The 21,581-nt window shown below is 39.5% G+C and overlaps 1 protein-coding gene across 5 annotated transcripts in view; it reads left to right on the forward strand.

The window, feature by feature from the left end:
- The window catches only part of KIT (KIT proto-oncogene receptor tyrosine kinase), a 57,259-nt gene extending 38,954 nt beyond the window's left edge, over positions 1-18,305 (forward strand). For all 5 annotated transcript variants that reach the window (XM_027636183.1, XM_027636187.1, XM_027636186.1 and 2 more), the window contains exons 9-21: positions 489-682; positions 1,766-1,872; positions 1,965-2,091; positions 2,349-2,453; positions 2,541-2,651; positions 4,303-4,453; positions 6,223-6,311; positions 6,660-6,787; positions 9,548-9,670; positions 13,820-13,931; positions 14,025-14,124; positions 14,760-14,865; positions 15,987-18,305. In XM_027636183.1, coding sequence (XP_027491984.1) covers positions 489-682; positions 1,766-1,872; positions 1,965-2,091; positions 2,349-2,453; positions 2,541-2,651; positions 4,303-4,453; positions 6,223-6,311; positions 6,660-6,787; positions 9,548-9,670; positions 13,820-13,931; positions 14,025-14,124; positions 14,760-14,865; positions 15,987-16,112 — 1,579 coding nt within the window. In that variant the 3' untranslated portion in view covers positions 16,113-18,305. The remainder of the gene's footprint in view (positions 1-488; positions 683-1,765; positions 1,873-1,964; positions 2,092-2,348; positions 2,454-2,540; positions 2,652-4,302; positions 4,454-6,222; positions 6,312-6,659; positions 6,788-9,547; positions 9,671-13,819; positions 13,932-14,024; positions 14,125-14,759; positions 14,866-15,986) is intronic.
- Positions 18,306-21,581: the final 3,276 nt, after the last annotated feature.

Here is a 21,581-nt window from a genome sequence, read left to right on the forward strand (position 1 = left end):
ATGTGTGCTTCATTTATCAATACATGATATATGAAGGAGAAGCAGCATCTTAAGAGAAAAGAGCTGGCTAATTTTTTGACTGCTTATAAGCTTGATGGTGTTTTATGTACATCATGGACTTTTTTTTTTCTGTAATAAGATGATGCTTGGGGAAAGTTTTCAGGAGTAGGTAATAAACCATAACTGCTTGAAGCTGAAGTTGGAGGTGCAGGTTGAATGGTATAAAACCCCTAGTGAAGTTTCAGACCTATAGGTATTTCTAACCAAAAGCAAATGCAAAGACATCATGGTGTTCAGCTGGGTCAGGCTGGGTTTATGTATCAGTTTCTCCCACTGCATTAAAGACAATGAGACATCATGAGTAGGCTGTTTGGAGGATAAGAGCTTCAGATGAATCCCTTTGTAAAGCAGTGTTGTTTAGTTACCTGTTGGTCTGGCATTCCAGATAGCAATCCATGGCAGGTAACTGTCAGTATTGTTTCTCCCAGGTGTTTTGATTCACCAACAATATCTCCCATGCTTATCAAAAGTGGTTACACAAATTCATCAGTGCCATCATTTGAACGAATCCGGGTTGAAAGCACGATTAACACCAGCATGTTCAGGAGCACTGGCACTGTGTGCTGCGAGGCCTCCAGCAATGGGGACAGGAGCTCTGCTTTCTTCAACTTTGCTATTAAAGGTAATGGCTGGAGTGAATGAGACCATAAAACAAGAGTGTCCTGCAGCTCTTTCTGTAAAAGGATTTTAAGTGGTTTACCTTTGCCATAAGAAAGTTGATGGTACTGTGGCTGAGTATATGATAAGACACTATGTTACATGCTCTGGCTGTCAGAGCATTGCTTTAATTTTTCAATTAATATTGTGGTACCATCCTTGTATGGCTCCAGATCTGCAGTGCAGTAGGTAGCTGGTTTTATTCTGTCTGTGCAGCACAGGGGCAAACCACATACAACATTACCCTGTCTTCCGTTCTCTCTCTCCCTTTTCTTGTCATTGTCTGTTTTGACTATTTAGGCCATCACTTTTTTTCTTCAAGGAAAGATTGCCTTTTATTTTAGGTTTTTACAATGTCTTGGGAAAAATGCAGTCCCAAACTTGCCTGGAGCTCAAGGGTCCTGCTGTTGTAAAAGAAGTAACAACAACGTACTGCAGAAAGGCTTATGAGTTTTTTTAGCAGTATTTGTGGGTTTGTGGGGGAAAGCACTTGAACCTAGATGATTTGAAATGTATGTGTAAAACTGTACTCTTCTTTGTGAAACCAAATGTTCTGCTTCGTTTTTACTCTGTTACACCCAGATACAACATACAAACAAAAACGCCAGATTTGGGGCAGATGGGTTGTACTGGAATGGTATTCCTTCGCTACTCGGCACAGTCTCTACTTGTAAAGACTGTAGAAATTATACTTGCGGGGGAGGGTGCGGGGGAAGAGAAGAAATTAGGACTTCAGAAAAAACCTTCTCTCTTTAACTTAATTTGACTGAGATCATGCAGACCCCTTGCATTAACTGATCTTGGTGTCACACCTCCTGAATTGATGACGCTGAGACTCCCAAGGTATCAGACTGGATGGTTTCTGTGCCAGCTCCATCTCCCACAGCTCATTCAGAAAAGACATTTCTGATATACCTGAAGTACATCTGGGAAAGTCAAAACCCTAAACTCTGTTTCACAAAAAAGAACTAAGAAAAGGTTTTCACCTGCATCTTTTTACTGAACTTTCTTGTTCAGTATTTAAGCAGAATTTTGTGTTTCTTTCCAGAGAAAATCCGTACCCATACCCTTTTTACCCCGTTACTAACTGCATTTGGAGTCGCTGCAGGACTGATGTGCATCATAGTCATGATCCTGGTGTATGTATATTTGCAGGTAAATTCTGAAGCCCTTCTGCCTGAGTTAGAAAAGTGTGTGAGCTGCCTGTGGAGGCTTCTGTAGTGACAGCCAATCTCTTTCTTTTCCAGAAACCCAAGTATGAAGTTCAGTGGAAAGTTGTTGAGGAAATAAATGGAAACAACTATGTTTACATAGACCCAACACAACTTCCTTACGATCACAAGTGGGAATTTCCAAGAAACCGTTTGAGTTTTGGTTAGTTTAGGTTTATTTAACTTCATCTGCAAGGTGAAACCTTCAGGTCTCATAGGAGACTTTGGTCAAACACAGCAGGGTTTTGTCAAAAAGATGTTGTGCAATAATGCAGATAGTGATAATTGCTCATTCTTACCTTGGGACAAAAAGCAAGCAGGCGCGTCTGCAACAGCTTCTTTATATCAAAAAATAAAATGTTGAGCCCTTCAGGAAGAAGTACCCCAAGTCATTACAGAGTATTTTGTTTGCTTTATTAGGTAAAACCCTTGGTGCTGGAGCTTTTGGAAAAGTTGTTGAAGCCACTGCTTATGGTTTATTTAAATCTGATGCTGCTATGACAGTAGCAGTAAAGATGTTGAAAAGTAAGTTACTGTAGTATACTCACCAATTTTTTCTCTCTTCTGTCTGGTCGGTTTGTTACGTACTGAACATTGTGCTTTGCCTTGCAGCAAGTGCCCATTTAACAGAAAGAGAAGCCTTGATGTCAGAGCTTAAAGTGCTGAGTTACCTTGGAAACCACATTAATATTGTGAATCTACTTGGAGCTTGCACTATTGGAGGTGGGGTTATCAACACATTATTGATTATTTCTGTTCCTTTTTTACTGCCTGGAGAACGAACCTTGTGAAGAAGAATCCAAGGTGCTGCTATAAGTATAGAAATCTTAAATACATTCCATGCTTAGACAGGTTGCAGATCATCATGGCTATCACCTGTGATTTAGTGAATCCAGATTTTAGCTTAGTCCTAAAAGCAGTAGTAAGAGCACTGTAGTTGCAGCTAAACAAGAAGGTTGCTTTTATTCTCTTTCATATGAACCATTGTGTGCTTTCTTCTTGAGATATGACAAAGTGTATGGTATAAATTTTTTCTCTCACACGCTCTTTCTCATTAGTGAGAGCTGGTGTCTTGTTGGTATCCAAGCTGAAGTCAACAGACCTCTCTTGTATAGTCTTCCAGTCTTCTGTTTAATCTACAAGTGTGTCTGCTAAGGCACCACTAAAGTTACAAATTCTAAGCAGCAGAAAGTTGAGAAAAATAATTTTCCAAATAAAGGATTGCACAACAATGTTTCACATTTAATATTAACTTCATAAGTTTGTTTTCATACATAATAAAAGCTACAAAACATCTGAAGTGTTAATACAGAATGATAGAGACCTGTACTTTTAATAGCTGTGCATTTTAATATGAAAGGTCGTGTTGCTTCTTATTCAAATATATGTTCTTTAAGTTTCTGCTTAATTTTTCAAAGAAAAGGAGCTTGTAAAAATTCATAGTTTTAGACAAAGGCAAAACATTTCTCACATTTAATGATTTAAAAATAGAATGAAACTATATTGTTCAAGCAGTCAACAAAGTAAACTCACTGGCCTAAGTGCATGTGTCTCAGCTGAAAAAATGTGTTGCCTGTAAAAAAATCCTGCCAGTAACACTGTTTTTGCTATTGTGAAAGCTATAGTTTTTAACTGCAAAAAAATGGAAATAAACTAGTGAGGTTAGGAAACAATGGCACTGAATAAACTTAGAGATGAAATAACACACAGTGCAATTACATATTCAAGATCCATAGCTGGAATCATTCACTCAGAAGACACATATTTGATCTATAAACATCCGTGCTGAAGATGACTTGATTCTCTTTTTTTATTTCATTTTAATATTCTAAGACCTTGTGCAATGTAGTTCTCTGTCGCAGCGGGCTGTTCTGTTTGAATGATTTTTCCTATTATACTGCAGAATATAACACTCTACATCATTTCCAAAACATTACTGAAGGAGTGTGAAGCTCTACTGTAAACACAAGTGAATCAAAAGGATTAATGTTTGAAGCTTGAATTACTCTTAACGTTTGGAACAAATAACTTCCTTCAGGAAGTGAGCAAAATCAAACAGATGTGTCTGGCCAGAAACATTATCACACAAAGAAAGAGAAAAAGACTTATTTGTTTAATTTTTGTACAGTGTAATGCTATTGAGGGGCAGAAAATTAATTGGGACACAGCTTTAGCTGGACCATAGTTGTTCATTTGTGAAAGGGAAGATGCTGGGTTACATTTCTATAACTTTTCAAGTCTAGACAGTGCTAGGCAGTGTGATTTTTTTTTTAATAGTCCAGCCTGTGTGCTTCACTGAATGCTATCTTTATGTAGGGTTTACTGCTTTGAAAACAATATTCACCAGCTTTATAAACCTTACATGCATCTACAGGTCCCACTCTGGTCATTACAGAATATTGCTGCTATGGTGATCTTTTAAATTTTCTTAGACGGAAGCGAGATTCATTTATTTGCCCAAAACATGAAGAACATGCAGATACAGCAGTTTATGAGAACCTTTTGCATCAGGCAGAGCCTGCAGCGTAAGTATGACCTGCTGAAATGTATTTGTGTTTTTAGAAGATTGGGAAGGAGGAGATATCAAAGTTTGTTCGAGATAAGAGGTGTGGAGAAACCTTTCATGAAACAGGCTTTGAATATTCTTTGCTGCACAAGGAAGCAATTCAATTAAGAGATAATTTGTACAGCGGGTGGTTTATTCTAACAGAGTGCAATGGATTGTATACACTCTCTGTTTTACTTCTTTATCAAATTTTCTGCAGTTATTTTATGCACTTCCTTAATTCCAATCTTCATATGTATTTGTGTTTGCTGTTCCCATTTAACATTGCCAGTGCTCATTTAGCAACATGAATTACAATTCCTCCAGTGTTGGGATGTTAGTACTCTGAGCTCTACCAAGTTTCTGCCTTCAGAAATTGATTTTACAAAATCAAACCAGTGCCTTTACAGTGTCTGAGGCAGGCTACTACTGACAGCTCTCTACATTTTGTGATGAAACAACCCGTTGTCACAATTCTGAGATTGCTCTTGTACTTTTTTTTTTTCCAGTTACTTCATCTGTATATTTTTAACTGCTGCATTTTAGATGTCATCCCAGGGTTGTTCCAAGTGCGTTTCCAAGCAGAATTCCTTCCCTTTGCAAAGTGAGGGAGAAATAACTTACCAAAACCTAGGGTCTGTTACAATACCTGCCCCTTCTTGGTCTATTTATTGCCACAGTGGGCCCATTACTTTGTTGGCAGACACAAAAGAACCAGGCAGAGCCATAGGACATGATAAAGTCCTTTTTCCCAGTAACGTAATACTGTTTGTGCCATGGCAATAGACGGATAGCTGGGAATGCCCCATAGGGGTTGAGTCCCCAGAGATGATGAACACAAAACTCTGATTTGCCATTGGAGGTGTGCCCTCTTTAGTGAAGGAATCTCGCTGTTTGAGCACATTTTATAAATTGAGTTATTAACAGCAGAGTATTTACCAAATTCTCATATTTGTATTTACTGTAAAGTTGTACCTGCTGGATAATATATCATAGATGTTTCTGATGGTAACTAAAACTGTTGGTGATCTCATTGCTCCTTTCCATGTTAGCTCTCTGGCTGCATTTATTGGACATAAACTAAACACATATGTCAGGCTAAGGAAGTATATGAGTTCTAATGGCAATGAAGTGAAAAATGCCAAAGTACGTCCATCATTTCTAAAGGTGCCTAACTACTTATTTATAAATCATGTAGTATGAAAATCTGTACATTTGAATTATACAGGGCAGTAAGAAAATTGAGACATAAAAGAATGTAGTAGATGGCTATCCCAAGCCTCAGCTGATTTTTTGAAATACATATGAATCCCCTATGGAACTTGGGAATCTCTGCATTTAACATTTTTTAGTGTTTTTATTCCACATTTCAATTGCCAATTGTGCCGCTGAAATATTCTGGTAGAAGTTTGCCTAAGCAGAAGAAGGAAGCATTAGCAGATCCTGTGAAACATCTGGATGTTATTTTATAGAGAGTGAAATCTGTATAAACAGTATTCATGTGAAAGGTTTTGTTTGCTCACCTGAGCCAAACTCCAGACTTTGAGATGTATCATTAACTGTATTGTCAAACCTCTCTTTCTGTACAGGCATTTCCTCATCTTTTTCACCCATCCATTAGTTTCCAATCTACTGATGATTTGTAAAGCAATATATTCAGAAGGTTGGCGTGACCTTGACTTTTTGTTTGGATAGCTGTTGAGACCTTTTTCATTAAACTATGTTTCATTTGATCTGCTGCCTCTACAGTGATGCTGCCAATGAGTACATGGACATGAAACCAGGAGTGTCATATGCAGTCCCACCAAAGGCTGATAAAAAACGACCTGTGAAGTCTGGTGAGTTCAGTGACAAGGAATTCTGTTTGCTGGTGGGAGTGCAGAAAGAGGGGCTTCAGAGATTTTTTCAGGTTTATCATATTTGTCTCTCATGAATGGGGACAATTAAAACTCAGTAATTGGTATGAGAAGGTTTGAAAAAGAACAATATGCTAAATTACAGTGTGTTGTATTTCTCCACACTTAAATGGAGTATCAGGATTGTTTTTTGCATTTTGGTGATGGGCTATTTATGTGACTAGACTGGTACTTACTCAAATAACTGTTTTGTTTAACGTTAACACAACTTATGTTTCTACATGATTGTACTTGCTCAACTCAAAAGCTGTTTTTGTTTATATTCCATAGGATCCTACACTGATCAGGATGTTACCCTTTCTATGCCGGAAGATGATGAACTTGCTCTAGATGTTGAAGATCTGCTAAGCTTTTCTTACCAGGTGGCAAAGGGCATGAGCTTCCTTGCCTCCAAAAATGTAAGTTAAGAATTTTTCAGAGCTGGACAGAACCAATATTTTTTTTTTTTCAGCATCACTTTCAGTGTTCTGATGTGACACATGTGTTTAAATGCCAAATATTTCTATGTTCTTTTCAACAAGCACTGCAAACTGGTACACTCCCTCTCATACCTGAAGCTTGCCTAATGGTGGAGTTCCATACTGTGCTTATTGGCCAAAAGTGATGTTTTATATCCCATAAAACAGAATATAGGGTGCACAGTAGTCAATGTGAATCAGTGCTATTGTATATCCACAGTTCAGGCTAGTAGAATCAGTGCAAAACTATCTATTTGCATGAGTTTTAAACAGTGCTGCACCTGCTACTTCTCTCATGTAGAATACTGCCATAAACAGGGGCGCTATCACATTATGTGATTTTTTGCTAAGTATGGCTTAATTCACAGGAGATGTCTTGATGTTTAATTTTCTGGAAAGATAAAATCAGTTGAGAGACCCACAAAGAATCTTTTTAATCTTTTTTGGCTACACTGAGCATAATAGACATTTCTCTGGGTTTCTTAGGAGAGGTATTGCATAACAGAAAGGGATTTATAAAGAATAGAAGTCTTAAGTACAGCATAATTAGGATTTTCCAATGGTTATTCTCACATTTTATTGGAAAAATGCCATTTAACATGTAAACACTATAACTAATGTAGGCACAGGATACTACAGGTGCACCTTGGATAAAATACAAAACCAAGTTTAGGCAATTCAGGGAAAGAAAGGTAATCCTGGAGTCCTGTGTTACTATTGGGAAATGCATCTCAAATTCTGCTGCAAGGAAAGTGCACAGTAAAACTTGCTTTTGCACTTGTTTTTTTTCTCCCACTGTTCCTTCTTCCAAACCAAACAATAAACTTCTCTTTAGTTTATTTTTCATCTATCAACAGGTTCAAAACAGGCCCAACATGCAAACGTATTATGTTACAGATTTTAATGCTGTTCACCATGCTCCTGCATCCTTCACTATTCAGAACATCCGGTGCTGAGCACACATATTCTGTATTTCTTCTATTTTCCTATAAAGTAGCCCCAGGATTCACTATATATCGTTCCCAGAAGACTTTTTCTTCATAGTCTTTCCATTTTCACAAACAGACACGGTGGTGTTGAGTAGCAGAGGCAATAATGAATGTAACATCACCTCACTTCACCTTGAGATTGGGAAGTAATGTGCAGTATCGCTTTGGCAGTGTAGAATTAACAACTATATCAAGAATTAAGTTGCAGTGTGCTAATATGTTAGTCTGCTTCGTCCTCTTCAGTTGTTGTGTATGTACATGCATTTAGCTCCAGCTAGGTAATGCAGAGTAGCGTGGGCTGATGGACAAGGTGCCTCAGATCACCTCAAGTCCTCGAGGAAGGAGGGTCCAAGCAGACCAGCAGTGCAGAGTACCCAGCTGGACTTCTGCAATTTGCTTGCCTATCAAGGCTATGCAGGAGTCTGTGTAGGAGCTTATTCTGGAAGAGTAATTGCCTTAAGCACATGGTGCCTTAATCACAAGACAGGGCTTCCTCTGTTAGACAAAGTCTTTATTCAATGCAAACTGCACTGATTCTGGAGGAGCAAGGCAGAGTCATACTGGTGCTTGGCCATTTCATCGCCATCCTGCTTCAGAGCAGTTATGTTCTCAGCCTTACATATGCAAAGTGCAGAATATGTTGCATAAGGAACAAGAGTCCTCTGAGACAGTAGTTGTCATTAAAAATAGTTCCTTGTGTAAGCATGCTAAAGTGACTGCAGGTTGCTTATGCAATCTGCAGTTATTTTCTGAGCTTGATTTGTGTAACTCTTGATATTTTAAATCATTTTTCGTAGGAAATTCTGAAAGCTTTGTATTTCAAGGAAAAATGAAAAATTGAACTATCTTTAGTTGTTTTTTAGATAGATGTCACCTATGTACTATATGCCATTAGTAAAGCAGAAGCTTAATACTCCCAAGACAGAGAAAGAAATCATTTTGTTAGAGAACCATGTCCATTCTCTAACAAACACACAGGGACTCCACAGTTGCATACAAAGAAATACAACTTCTGGGAAACTCAGGCAGTCTTCTGTAGCTGGAGTTATCAACACATGCCCACTTCTCAAGTGAAAACTGGAATATAAGCTAGCTAGGTCACAGAATGCATGAAAGACACTGGAATGTGAAAATTTCCAATATTTTCAAATATTTAGGTCTGCTTATAAAGCTCTCCTAGGTATTTAGTAATTCAGGTTTTCCAAAGAAGTATTTCTGAAATGGAATTCAGTTCAATGTTTGTGTGCTTTGAAGTTGTTACCATAATTTTCCCTATTTTCAGCTTTGCAGGATTTTCCCCTGAACCACAGTAGTTATTTAATAGACTATTGGAATTAATTTGGAAACAAACCACATTTTTCCCCTATTTCTCCTTTATTAGGAAGTAAGCCAATGATGATTTTGATAAAAAAGAGGGGAAAATACATTATATTTTAGCTGAAAATGTGGAACACTGAAAAATTCAAAGTGACTGCAAGTGGTCTTTTCTAAAATAAATGCATAGACAACCTCAACAATATGGATCAATGTCATGATTGTAAAGATGCTACACCAGAATGTTTAATCACCTGAGTAAGCTTATTAGCACATGGATTTCAGCTTACCATAAAATGCATAATGCAGTAACTTATACAGCTAAGTAAACATGTAACCAAGGAACAGCCATTTAAAGATACTATAAAATAGCTTTGTTTGTTTGTTTGTTATTTAGTGCATTCATAGGGATCTGGCCGCAAGAAATATTCTCCTAACTCATGGTCGAATTACAAAAATCTGTGATTTTGGCCTGGCAAGAGATATAAGGAATGATTCAAATTATGTGGTCAAAGGAAATGTAAGTATATATGATACTTTATCGACTTGTTTTAAGTTAAAGGAGTTCCTGTTATCTTGACAGGCAAAGAAAAGTGTTTCTTAGTTAAATGGAAATCTGGATTTCCCAGTTGTGGCATATATCCGTGTTGGTCAGGAAGGTTAGGAGGGGCCATTTCTGACATAATGTGCTGACAAAACCCTGGGTATATGCATGTTGTTATACTGGCAAACATGTACTGGTATCTGAATATATGTTGTAGTGGACGAGATGTTTTTGCTGCACTAATATAATGTCCAGTCTTTCTATTGTATTTGAATGTACTAAAAGTTACAGCTCTGTGAATAATTGCAAGTTTTGTCATAGGAATATTTTGGTAGTCCAATCCTAAATATAATTATTTGAAAACTTTTTCTCTGAACATTGCTCTATTTGTCCATTACTGAATATATTTTAAAAATATCTAAATAATAAGGCAGCCCATTCTTTTCTGTTAGAGATCACTCAGACAATAGAAAGTGAATTTTGAAGTGTGAATTTATTAATTAGGGCATAAATTAGGGAGGCAAAAAGACCTTAGTTTTCTCTGATTCCATACAGAGATCTTAACCTCATATGTGTAAATACATCTTTAACTTGTAGCTATAGTTCAATCTCTGTAACAGGATTGGAACAAGACACTATATTTTGATGAGAAAAGTTCAAAACTTCCCATGTAGAAGAGTACCAATCTCATGAGTACTGATGAATCCTCTACAGGGGTACAAAGACACTTTGAAGTGATGCAGATTACGTTGGCAGCACTTGAAGTCCTCTTTAAAGTGCTAGTGCAGTAAAAAGAGTCCTACTGCAAAAGAAAGTTGAGCTTTTCTGTGGTTAAGCTGGAGAAGTGCGTATGAAGTGTAGTTGTTTTGCATCTCAAACTGATTTATGCTGCTTACTGATTACTGTTCTTAGTCTGTGTCATATAGGTGCAGCCAGCCGCTGCCTTCAGACTACACATGCTTTCACTTGCACTGTTTTTCAAAGGAGAGAAGATCCAGCAAGGCAGCTCTCCTCCCCAGCCCAGCTGAGGGCTTGGTGTTCAGCAGCTGGTCATTAGTTAGGGATATGACAACAAAGGAACTGAAGCTTATGTGGCCTGGCTTTGGGCAAGCTGATAAAGAGAGAAAATCCCACACCTGAGCATCTGTCACCGAAGGGGTGTGCCACATTCCACTTGAGTCAGTCCATGGCACCTCAGATGTTTGAGATATCTGCTCTTGTGCTGTCACCCAGCAGGCCTTTATGTCTCAGGCCCTTATTTTCAGCTATGGAAGAGACGGGTCTATTAGTTTTCTTCAAAACAATGTTGGCAGCAGCCACTGGTTGCTTATAAGTTGGGATAATGGAACAATAGGAGCTGAAATAATTCAGGAATGGCTGCCCTGCTGAAATACTGGATAGCATTTAGTGTAAGAAAGCTGCTTTCAGACTCGGGTCAGGTCAGGAGCTTCTTCATCAGCAAAGGCTCCTGGTAGTAGGAAGTTCAGACTAGCAGCTCAGGAGGGAAATGTGCTATAGATAATTAATTTTTACTTGTCTAGGCTATCCTTTAAGTTTCCTGAGTTCACAGAATTACAGAATCATAGAAGGACCTTCAAAGATCATCCAACCCCCCTGCTATGGGCAGGGACATCTTTCACTACACCAGATTGCTTAAAGTCAGGTCCAACTTGACGTTGACCATTTGCAGTGATGAGGTATCCACCACATTTCTGGGCTATGTGTTCCAGTTTCTCACCACCCTCATTGTAATTTTTTTTTCCTTGTTTCTAATCTAAATTAATGCCCTTTCAGTTGAAAACTTGTCCTGTTACTACAAGCCCTGGTAAAAAGTCCCTCTCCATCTTTCTTATAAGCCCCCTTTATATGATTAAAGGCTGCAGTGAGGTCTCCCTGGAGCCTTCTCTTCTCCAGACTGAACACCACCAACTCTTTCAAACTTTCTTCATAGGAGATGTCTTCAAGCCCTCTGATCATTTTCATGGCCCTCCTCTGGACTTGCTCTAACATGGCCACAGTCATTCTTGCACTGGGAATCCCAGAACTGATGAGTCATGCAAAATATTTATTAGAAGGCTGGGTTTGCTTTGACAAAACTTATCATAACAGTTGCCTGAGAATAGGATTTTACATAGCCAGCAAGGGTGAGAGGAGGACATGCTGCACCTGCCTGGGGAGGGAGGAAGCAGTAGCTGCAGGAGGCATCTAGTTGCATCTGGTGTTATCTTAAAGCAGATTGGGGCTGTGGCATCATTAGCTGTGGGCACTGCTTGGGAAGCAGTGCTGCTGACAGCAGCTGAGTGCTTGGCAAAGAAATGTTTTAGCTGGAAATAAACAGCTCTGGTTTGCTCTCTGGTGAGCCATCCCTTGGCACATGATGCCTTTCCTCCACTTTGCTTCTTTTCCTCTCCATTTTCCTCCTTTCCTGTTTGGTCTCCTTTCCTTACAAGACATCAAGGCTATTCTCTGTGGCGTAGTTGAAATGTATCTTTGGACACATTGTTGCAAGACCATTTGAAATGAAGAGATCTGGTTTCTTCTAAAACAGGACAAGTGAGATTAGCTTAATTGGTTAGAGCATGTTGCTAATAACACCAGAGTTGGAGGTTTGATCCCTGTATGGGCCATTCACTTAACAACTGGACTCAATGATCCTTGTGAGTCCCTTCCAACTCAGAATATTCTGTGATTTTGTGAACTGATGAAATGTTTAGGACAATTTAGTACTGGCTTCTACAGTCAGACAAGGAAAGGGCAAAGCAAGGAGAGGAAGGTGAAAGCAAATGCAAAGGCTTTCTGTGTCCTTTCTTCTGCTCCAGTTGGCATTCATGAGGGCCCCACACAAACTTAGGAAAAATCACAGAATCATAGAACTGTTTAGGTTGTAAAAGACCTTTAGTGTCATTGAGTCCAACCGTTAACCCAGCACTGCCAAGTCCACCACTAAACTATGTCTCTAAGCCCTACATCTACACATCTTTGAAATATGTCCAAGGATGGTGAGTCCACCACTTCCACAGGCAGCCTGTTCCAATGCTTGACAATCCTTTTAGTAAAACACTTTTTTCCTAATATGCAATCCAAACCTCCCCTGGCTCAAGCTAAGGCCATTTTCTGTGGCCCTGTCACTTGTTACATTATAGAAGAGACTGTTCCCCACCTTGCTATGGCCTCCTTTCAGGTAGTTGCAGAGAGCACTAAAATCCTTGTAAGATTTATGTTCGAGACCCTTCACCAACTTTATTACCCTTCTCTGGAAACACTCCAGCACCTGAATGTGACCTCACCAGCACTGAGTACAGGGGGGGATGATCACTGCCCTGGTCCTGCTGTCCACACTATTTTGCATGCAGGCCATGATGCCATTGGCCTTCTTGACCACCTGGGCACACCACTGGCTCATGTTCAGACGACAGTCGACCAACACCTCCAGGTCCTTTTTTGCTGGGCTGCTTTCCAGTCACTCTTCCCTAACCCTGTAGCACTGCTTGGGCTTGTGGTGACCCAAGTACAGGACCCAGCACTTGATCATGTTGAACCTTATACAACTGGACTCAGCCCATCAATCCAGCCTGTCCAGATCCCTCTGCAGAGCCCTCCTGCTCTCCAGCTGATCAGCATTCCTGGGCCAAATATGCATGTTAATATATATATGAATTCTAATTTGTCTACTCATAGACTGAGGAGCTAAAGCAGATTTACTGACTGTTGGTTAAAACCTCAAGGTGTCTCAACTATGTGAATCTCATCTATGTACCTATGGCAGCTAGTCCATGAAAATAGACTTGCATGTTTGATTGAAGAACCGTGTCACAGTCATTTATGTTATTTTCCTCTGACTTCCCTGATACCCTTTATTAACTAGACAGAGGGAATCCAACAGTGTCCAAGAAATCAGAGTGCAAGCGACTACATTTGTTCAGTAGACCCACAGAAAGGTAGATCAGTAGTGATGCAGCACTTGGAGACTCTACATTGTTAAGATTTTCATTTTTGTTGAATATTTCTACTTCTTTATTTTACAAGCATTTAAAGCACATAAAAAGTAGAAAAGGTTTATTTTATCTTTTAAATTCTGTCTACCTTATGTCCATTGTCTTAATTCATTCCCTTTTCCCTGGAAAGGCTCGTCTTCCTGTGAAGTGGATGGCACCCGAAAGTATTTTCAATTGTGTCTACACCTTTGAGAGTGACGTGTGGTCTTACGGGATATTGCTTTGGGAGCTCTTTTCTTTAGGTAAGCTCCTTGAAAATCTGTACTTCAGATCTGTTTCATTTTGGGGTTTACTGGAGGTGCAGAAATCATGTTGCTCATCTGCTTTCTCAACAGGAAGCAGCCCTTATCCAGGGATACCCGTGGACTCCAAGTTCTATAAAATGATCAAGGAGGGATACAGGATGTTTAGCCCTGAGTGTGCACCACCTGAAATGTAAGCAAGCAACCAGCACCTCTAATCATCCAAACATCAGTAATGATGCATTCTTGCATTAAGGCTCATTGCACTGCCCCATTGTCTTTTTTTTAAGTTCTTTTCATGTTTCGAGTAATTCCTGTACTCTAACTAGCAGAATACATGCATGTGTTACAAGCAATGAAATACACTCATGCCTTGTGCCATCTGATCACTTTTTCATGGCATCTGCTCTGTGTCAATAAATTACTGACAGATCACAGTACATAATTAAACATTTTTACTTCAGATAAAGAAGTCAGTGAGATGTATAACCAGACTGTACAGCATCTGCATTTGTGCTGTACTTCCTGACAAGAAGGACTGGCAAGAGGACTGGCTACTGATCTGCTTTATTAGCTACCCCTAATTCACTGTTTTGTAAATGGATTGGCATTTAGCAAGGTGTCAAAGAAAACTGTGTCCAGAGCCTCCTATTAGTATTGAGTCTTCCCTTGTCACAAGCACAGGTGTTAGCAACACCATTCCTGTTCTTAAAAGTTGTTTAAAGAAGATGGGACTGGGTCACACTTTTCTTTAAAATAATAATGGAGGCAGGATAAAAGCTCTAAGGACTTCCCCATGAGCAGTACTTAATTTCAGTATCTTTACAGGTATGATATAATGAAGAGCTGCTGGGATGCTGATCCTTTACAAAGACCCACATTTAAACAAATTGTACAGATGATAGAGCAGCAGCTTTCAGATAATGCCCCCCGGGTAAGTTATGGATCAAGCAGTTTCAAGCAAGATGTTATACTTAGAGCAGAGAGCCCAGGCACTTATTTCCAGTATTATTTATGTAGCTTTGCACTGTCAGTTTGAGTTGTAGGAATGATATCTGGGCTACTCACTTCTGCTTAACTGTGTCATTAGGCAGTAGTTGTCTAAGCCCACACCAAAAATGTACCAGCTGGAGGAGACTCTTTGCATGATTGATGTTTCTCACTCAAAATAGACCTGTCACAACAATTTTGATGTTACAACATGTAACTACATACATGTTGTATGTATGTACATACATTTACTACATAAATTCCTTTATCCTGAACTATGAAAAATTCTATTAATCTGGGAAACAGAAATGAAGTATATTTAACTTTTATTAGGAATGTTTTCTGGATGAAGGGGTGGAGCTTTTGGTGCACCTCTGCATCTTCTCACTTGCTTCCCTTAGTTCTATTTATATGACCTTGGAGGTATGTCATGACAAACTGTATTTGCTGCTCTTTCCTGAGTAAAAGCCTATTCTGAGTGGCTTAACTGGACAAAACAGTCTAAAGAAAAATTGGAGGCACATGAAAAACTTGGATTTTCTCTCTCCATAACTTTGTGTGTTATTGGGGTTTGAAAAAGTGTGTTTTAAAACCTGGTTTAAAAATAAAGCTTCCCTTTACCTTCTGGATGCCTTGTTTAGGCACAGAGTACATGGCTTCCTGACAATTTGAGAAAAGAGGAAACTGAAAGCTGCTGGTGTTCAATTGCATCCTGTAGCATATTTTTGGCAGGTGCAGGCATTACTAAAACAAAAGCAAGAATGTGAAGGAAGTATTAGTGAGGTTTCTGGGGGAGTTTAGTAATAACCTGAGCTGTGTGTTTTTGAACTTGGTTGAAATTTGGCATGCAGTTTGAAGCTGTGGTGTTGTTGAGATTAAGATTCTTGTTTCTTTAAAAGAGCAGTTAAGCCCAAGACCTTTTGAAACTATTTTGATTTGAAATGCCTGAGCTGGAACCCTTCCATGGTGGTGTGTGGTGTGAAAAGGCTAGGAAAGGAGAGCTCTCCAAGAGTGCATGAAAGGAGCAGTCTGCAGAGTACTGACACCAGTCTTTGGCTTCTGCAGGTTTATGCCAACTTCTCAACCCCACCTTCCAGTCAAGGAAATGCTCCAGATCACTCAGTGAGGATTAACTCAGTGGGTAGCAGTGCTTCATCTACTCAGCCTCTCCTGGTACGCGAAGAAGTTTGAGTGGCTCCTCTAAAAAAGAGGAGCTCAGAGCCGTTTGTATTGTGCAGGGGGTGAGAGAGGAATGACTTCAATATTTTCTCTTACTTTTACTCACTACTACCACTGTGTAGCTGAAACATTGTTGTAATACTGTCCTTTACCATGCACTGTTACACATAAACTTAATCTGCTGAGCACGGTTACAGGCATCATTACAGTGTTAACTGAAGCTGTATATATTTTGCTGTGTTGTGTGTATTTGCAGTAGAGAGCCAGATGTGAAGTAAAAACCAACCAACAAAAGAATTCCTGAGCCAGGATATGGAATGAGATGAATGTAGATCAAACCAAAATTGCAGTGATCCTTCTCTGGATCTGTGCCTGGAATGCGTACAGTCATTTTCTAGTTAATCTTGTTTTACTGAATTTAAGAAATAAACAAATATGAAGTTAATGGCTTTGCAAACCCCTTTCCACGTCCAGTCAAGCCCGAGAAGCTTTCCCTGGCAGGTATCATAGGTTGGAGGCCGGTGAGGGCACTGTATGTACCTGGGAAAGAGGGGTGAATGGACCAAGACCCTTCCAGAGTTGATCTGCACAGCTGGAAACCCTCCTGGGAGCTCTGGGGTTTGAACCAGAGGAGAAGGGAGAAAGAGTATGGATCTTCACCTTTATTTCCCACCTGCACTGTCAGCCTTGCAAACTAGTTGCAAGATTTCCACGGATATCTGCACTACTTCCCACTGGCGCATTCCCTGCCAGGATAAAGCTGCCCATCATTGGGTCTCACTCCACCATGGAGCCTGAACCATTCCTGTGCCCTCCTGTCTTGAGAACCCAAGGGCTTTGATGTTTGTTTTGCTAATAATAATGTCTAAAATGTTCACCAAAGATTAGTGGCCTTGCCAAACCGGTCAAAATAGAGGAGGAGGGCTGCTTCCAATAAACTGTGTGTTTGGAGGAGAGACCGTTTAACGAGTCATCTTATCTAAGTCAGAGCAGAGCCAAAAATTTCTCTCCTGGGGGCCCTTTCTTTATCTTTTCCTACTGAGGTGAATTCTTCCCACAGGCAGTCTTGGATGGTGCTAACTGGAAAGGGCTATTTTCCCCACCCTGAGTTGTTTGATCTTTCCATGGCAGTCCAGAGAGGGTAATAAGGATGAGTCTAACTGGGGAGTGCTGAATTTATAAATGGGATAAAAGAAAGAATCCCTTCAGTTTTCCTTGACACACGGGAGGCTTTGGGATCAGCATCTGTTGAGCCTAGGGTTGGGCTCAAGTATTTTCTAACCGCTTTTATTCTCATCAGGAGCACTGCTAGTTCTTTTCTTCCTTTGTTTCTGACCCCTAGAAATATGCAATGGCATTGAGAGAAGCATTCATCAGAGACAGAGTACTAGCTGAGTACCTATTTATTTACAATGCACTTAAGCACTCTGTAACTTTTACTTTACCAGGATTTTGGTTGAGTTTACATGCAATTCAAAGTATAACTAACTGCCCAAATACAAGGTAATTGTAAATACACACACTGGTGGTATATTTTGGGTTACACTGAATACCATGCTCTTCCTATGACTGTGCATTTGGTTTATTGTTACAGAAATCTGTCTTTAAGAGTTTAGTCAAAAATTAGCCATTTGCACTGAACTTAGGCTGTTGCACCTTTCCAAAGTTAGCCATTTGTTTGGATGCACTCTTGTGCATACTTGTTGAGCATTTTCAGTTTAATGCTATAAAAGCTCTTTTGTAACATGTTGGCTTTCAGAGCAATTGTAGACAAACTAGTTGTTATAGATGTCTCGGTACTTTACAGACACTTAGCTGAAAGAAGTTTGGGTTTTTTTCGTTCTTGAAATTTATATTTTTATAATTTTGGGGTTTTTGAAACTTATTTTGCAATGGCTTGGTGTTTTGAGTGGGTTTATGCATTGTTTTTGTAAATATGGAAATGTAGCAATAATGTCCTTTTGACTATTCTCAGTCCTTGAGTCTCAAAAATATTTTTATATATATATATATATATGCAAAAACTATATGTATAAAAATGTGTTTGAAAGTTTATGAAACACTTATGGATATGTTGCTCAGTTGTAGAATTGCAGTTCAGAAAAGTTCAAATAAATCTGTAAATACGTATTCAAATGCTACTGATGTGTACCTATGTTAAGATGGACTATTTTCATGTAAGTCTTAATAAATTCTTGGGGTGAAACAAAATCTCAGTGTCTGGCCACACACAGGTCAAGTTTGGCATTCTGAAACGTTTTTGCAAATATATGCCAGACAACCTTACTGTGTATTTGTTATGTAAGTTCTTTACCTGTGAATATATGGGACAAATACTTGGATGCAGCTTTATTTTGGAAAGAAGTGCAATTAGAAGATTGATCCTGTCGTCTGTTGATGCAGTCTATGTGTCATGAACAGTATTTAAAACAAAGATATCTCAGTGTTATTAAGAGTTTGGTTGCAGAGGCAGTTGGAGCCACTCAAAGGCTGCAGTGATACTGAATATTCCCCCTTCCTTAAACACATGTACATGCTCTTGTCCCCTCCTGCATGCTGGCACTAAGCTCACACTGGGCTGGCCGAGTGCAGCACTGCAGGGGAGGCAGCAGGAAGTAACTGGTGCTGCTTCAGACCCCCCTTTGGAGGGGAGGTCATGAAGAGAAAATAGGATGCTTCCCTTGCTGAGCAGGTACCTTGTGTCTTAGTGGGAGACCCCCTGCTTTAGTTACTCCAGGTTTGAAATCTGTGAGTGCCCTACTCACACTTGTTCATGTGCTGCATAAGAGTTTTCATAGGCCTGGTTGGTGCATGGTTTAATAGTAGATATAGAGCATATAAGCATAAGTTTCTAGATACCAAAACCCCTGCTATTTCACAGGAGACACTGACCTCAGCTGTTTTGGTCCTTAAACATTTCTGTCAGCAGACCTCCTTGAAGAGCTCTCCTCCTTTAGTTTCCTTTGTTAAACAGCTTCCTTTTTTCTCTTTTTTTTTTTTTTTTCTTCCACCTAGGTCTTCACTCTGTTTGTTAAAACTAGTTAAGGAAATTAAAACCCAGTTTTGCCAGGAACCAGGAGGTACAGGTTTTGTCCCAATTAGCATTGTCATTGTTTCTAACAATGCTTCAGAAGATACCAAGATTGTGTCTGATTTGGACTCATTTTGTTTCCTGTCTTGTCCACTCCCCCATTCAAGCAGAGTTCAGTTCATACTGAGGGATTCCAGTAGCTGAATTGTACAAATAATCTGTGAGTTCTCATTTAGCGTAGCCAGAGGAGCTATTTTATGTATTTATTTGGTTAGCGCATCATTAATTTTATTTTCCTGAAATGTTTCCCCTTCTGAAACACCCTAGGATATGGCATCTCTGCTTTCTGAAAGAATCTTACTCTGTTTTCTTATTACAATATTCACAATGATTACTGCCTCTATCCCTGCTCATGATCACACAGCCCATTTCCCCCAAATTATTTTATTGTGCCAGTTCTAAGCAATAGCTTACATGGGAAAGCACATCAGGACAACATTTACTATGTATTTTATCTGTCCTTCAAAGCATTATTGTGCCCAGATATAAAAAGCAACCAGCACCATGTTACTAGCATGGACCATCATGGATCAAGTATCCGAAGGGAAGATTCAAAGAAGACTGATTCAGGCTCTTTTCTTTTTCAGTGACACTGAAATCATTGTCACTGATTTCAGTGCCCAGTGACAGGACCAGAGGCAGTCAGCACAAATGGTTCCCTCTCAACATCAGTAAACACCTTTTTTTTATTGTGAGGGTGACCAAGAACTAGAACAGATTGTCCCAGTGGTTATGGAGTCTCTATGCTTGGAGATACTAAAAAACCATATGGAAACAGTCCTGGGCAATGGGCTCTAGGTGTCCCTGCTTGAGCAGGGGAGTTGGGCCAGATGACCTGGCTTACAACATCAACTCTTCTGTGATTTTGCAATCAGCTAGGGCCCTTTGGAGAATCTTGACTGTAACATGCACTTAGCCAGAAGTAGAAAAGAAAATCCTCACTTTATGCCAAACACTAGGGAGTGACTTGTCTTTTGTCCTCTTTACTGACTAGACAAGCAAGTACCTATAGGCTCTGTGGGAGAAAAGAAAAAAGATCATGGAAACACTAGGGTATATGTGGAATTAGTGACCAGTATCATATGCATCACCACCACCAGATTTCTTTGTTTCTGGTTCTTTTTCACATCTGTATACCATATGGGCCTTTGGGGATGTAAATGGAGACATGATGTTCCTGGGCTGAGTTACCAGGGAATGATCAGTCACAGCCTGGACAAAAATGTTCATAGTGATCACCAGAGAATTTGAACAACAGCATCATTAATTCTACTGTATTGTAGGCTGAAACCAAGAGAGTGAAACGTTTTCGTCTTCATGGATTAGGAAACTTCCTACTTGTCCTGTGAGGATGTCTAAGTCTCAACACAGGAGAAGGAGCAGTTACATAGACTTCAGCCTCTGGTTTAGAGCTAAAGTTGTAACAAAAATGTGATAACCTACTCTGCAGTTCAGTTGTGGTTTCCAGAAACTTCTGTAACTGTGAGTAATGGTTACAGATGACTTTCAATTGCCATGTTTCCTGAGCACTAATTTCTTAAAAGATTATGCTATAACTAGTAATTTTGTGTCCAAAAGTTGCTCTGAGGCTATGTTTTCTGAAAGATTGTCCATATTTCATAAATTGATTATTGGTCATTCTTCTTGGTAAGAATTATTATCTGTCAGCTGCCAACCAGGCAGCAGAGATTATTTACTAGTAGTGATAGGTTCAGTCATTTAATTTTTCTGTCCATGCTCTGGAAATCATTTTAGCTAGGTTGTGACAGGCAGTAGAAACCAGCAGACCCCAAAGAGCCTGCTGAGCTTTGAGGATGCACTCCTTGCTAAGCAATGTCACAATATCAGATAAGGGGTTTGTGTGGCGGGTTTAACACTATCCAACCATCAGGTCGCCACAGCATGTAGCTTTCCTTATAGATCAGTACGCATCAGTGTGTAGTACAAATTACCCCTCTTTTAACAATGACAACAAATGTTTGTAGAGCATGTTTGTCAGAATACTTGGAACTATATTGATGAAATTAATTAAGTAGGATAAAATCAAATCACTTCACTACAATTAGTTATCTAATTTTTGAAGGTTTATTCTTTTCTTTTAGAGCTTCTGGCATTTTGGGGCATGGAAAAAAATATAAAAATATGAGCAGTACTGGTAACCCTCCCTCCTCCATGAAATGTCAAAAACCCAAGGTTTATGGTTAGTTTTCAAAAGTTCATGGTTAAGCTGCTGGAGAATTCAGAGGCCCGGGGCATTACCCTGAGCCTGGTAGTGGGGAGTCACTCTTCGCAAGTAGAGCCCTGGGTTGGAGGGAGGCAGCTCCAGCAGGAGCCCAGAGGACATGGCTGACCAGAGCTTTGCTGCATCACTTCTGGCCATTAACTGTAAT

The sequence above is a fragment of the Corapipo altera genome, unplaced genomic scaffold (assembly GCF_003945725.1).
Source record: "Corapipo altera isolate COAL_440 unplaced genomic scaffold, ASM394572v1 22b, whole genome shotgun sequence".
Taxonomy (NCBI): Eukaryota; Metazoa; Chordata; class Aves; order Passeriformes; family Pipridae; genus Corapipo; species Corapipo altera.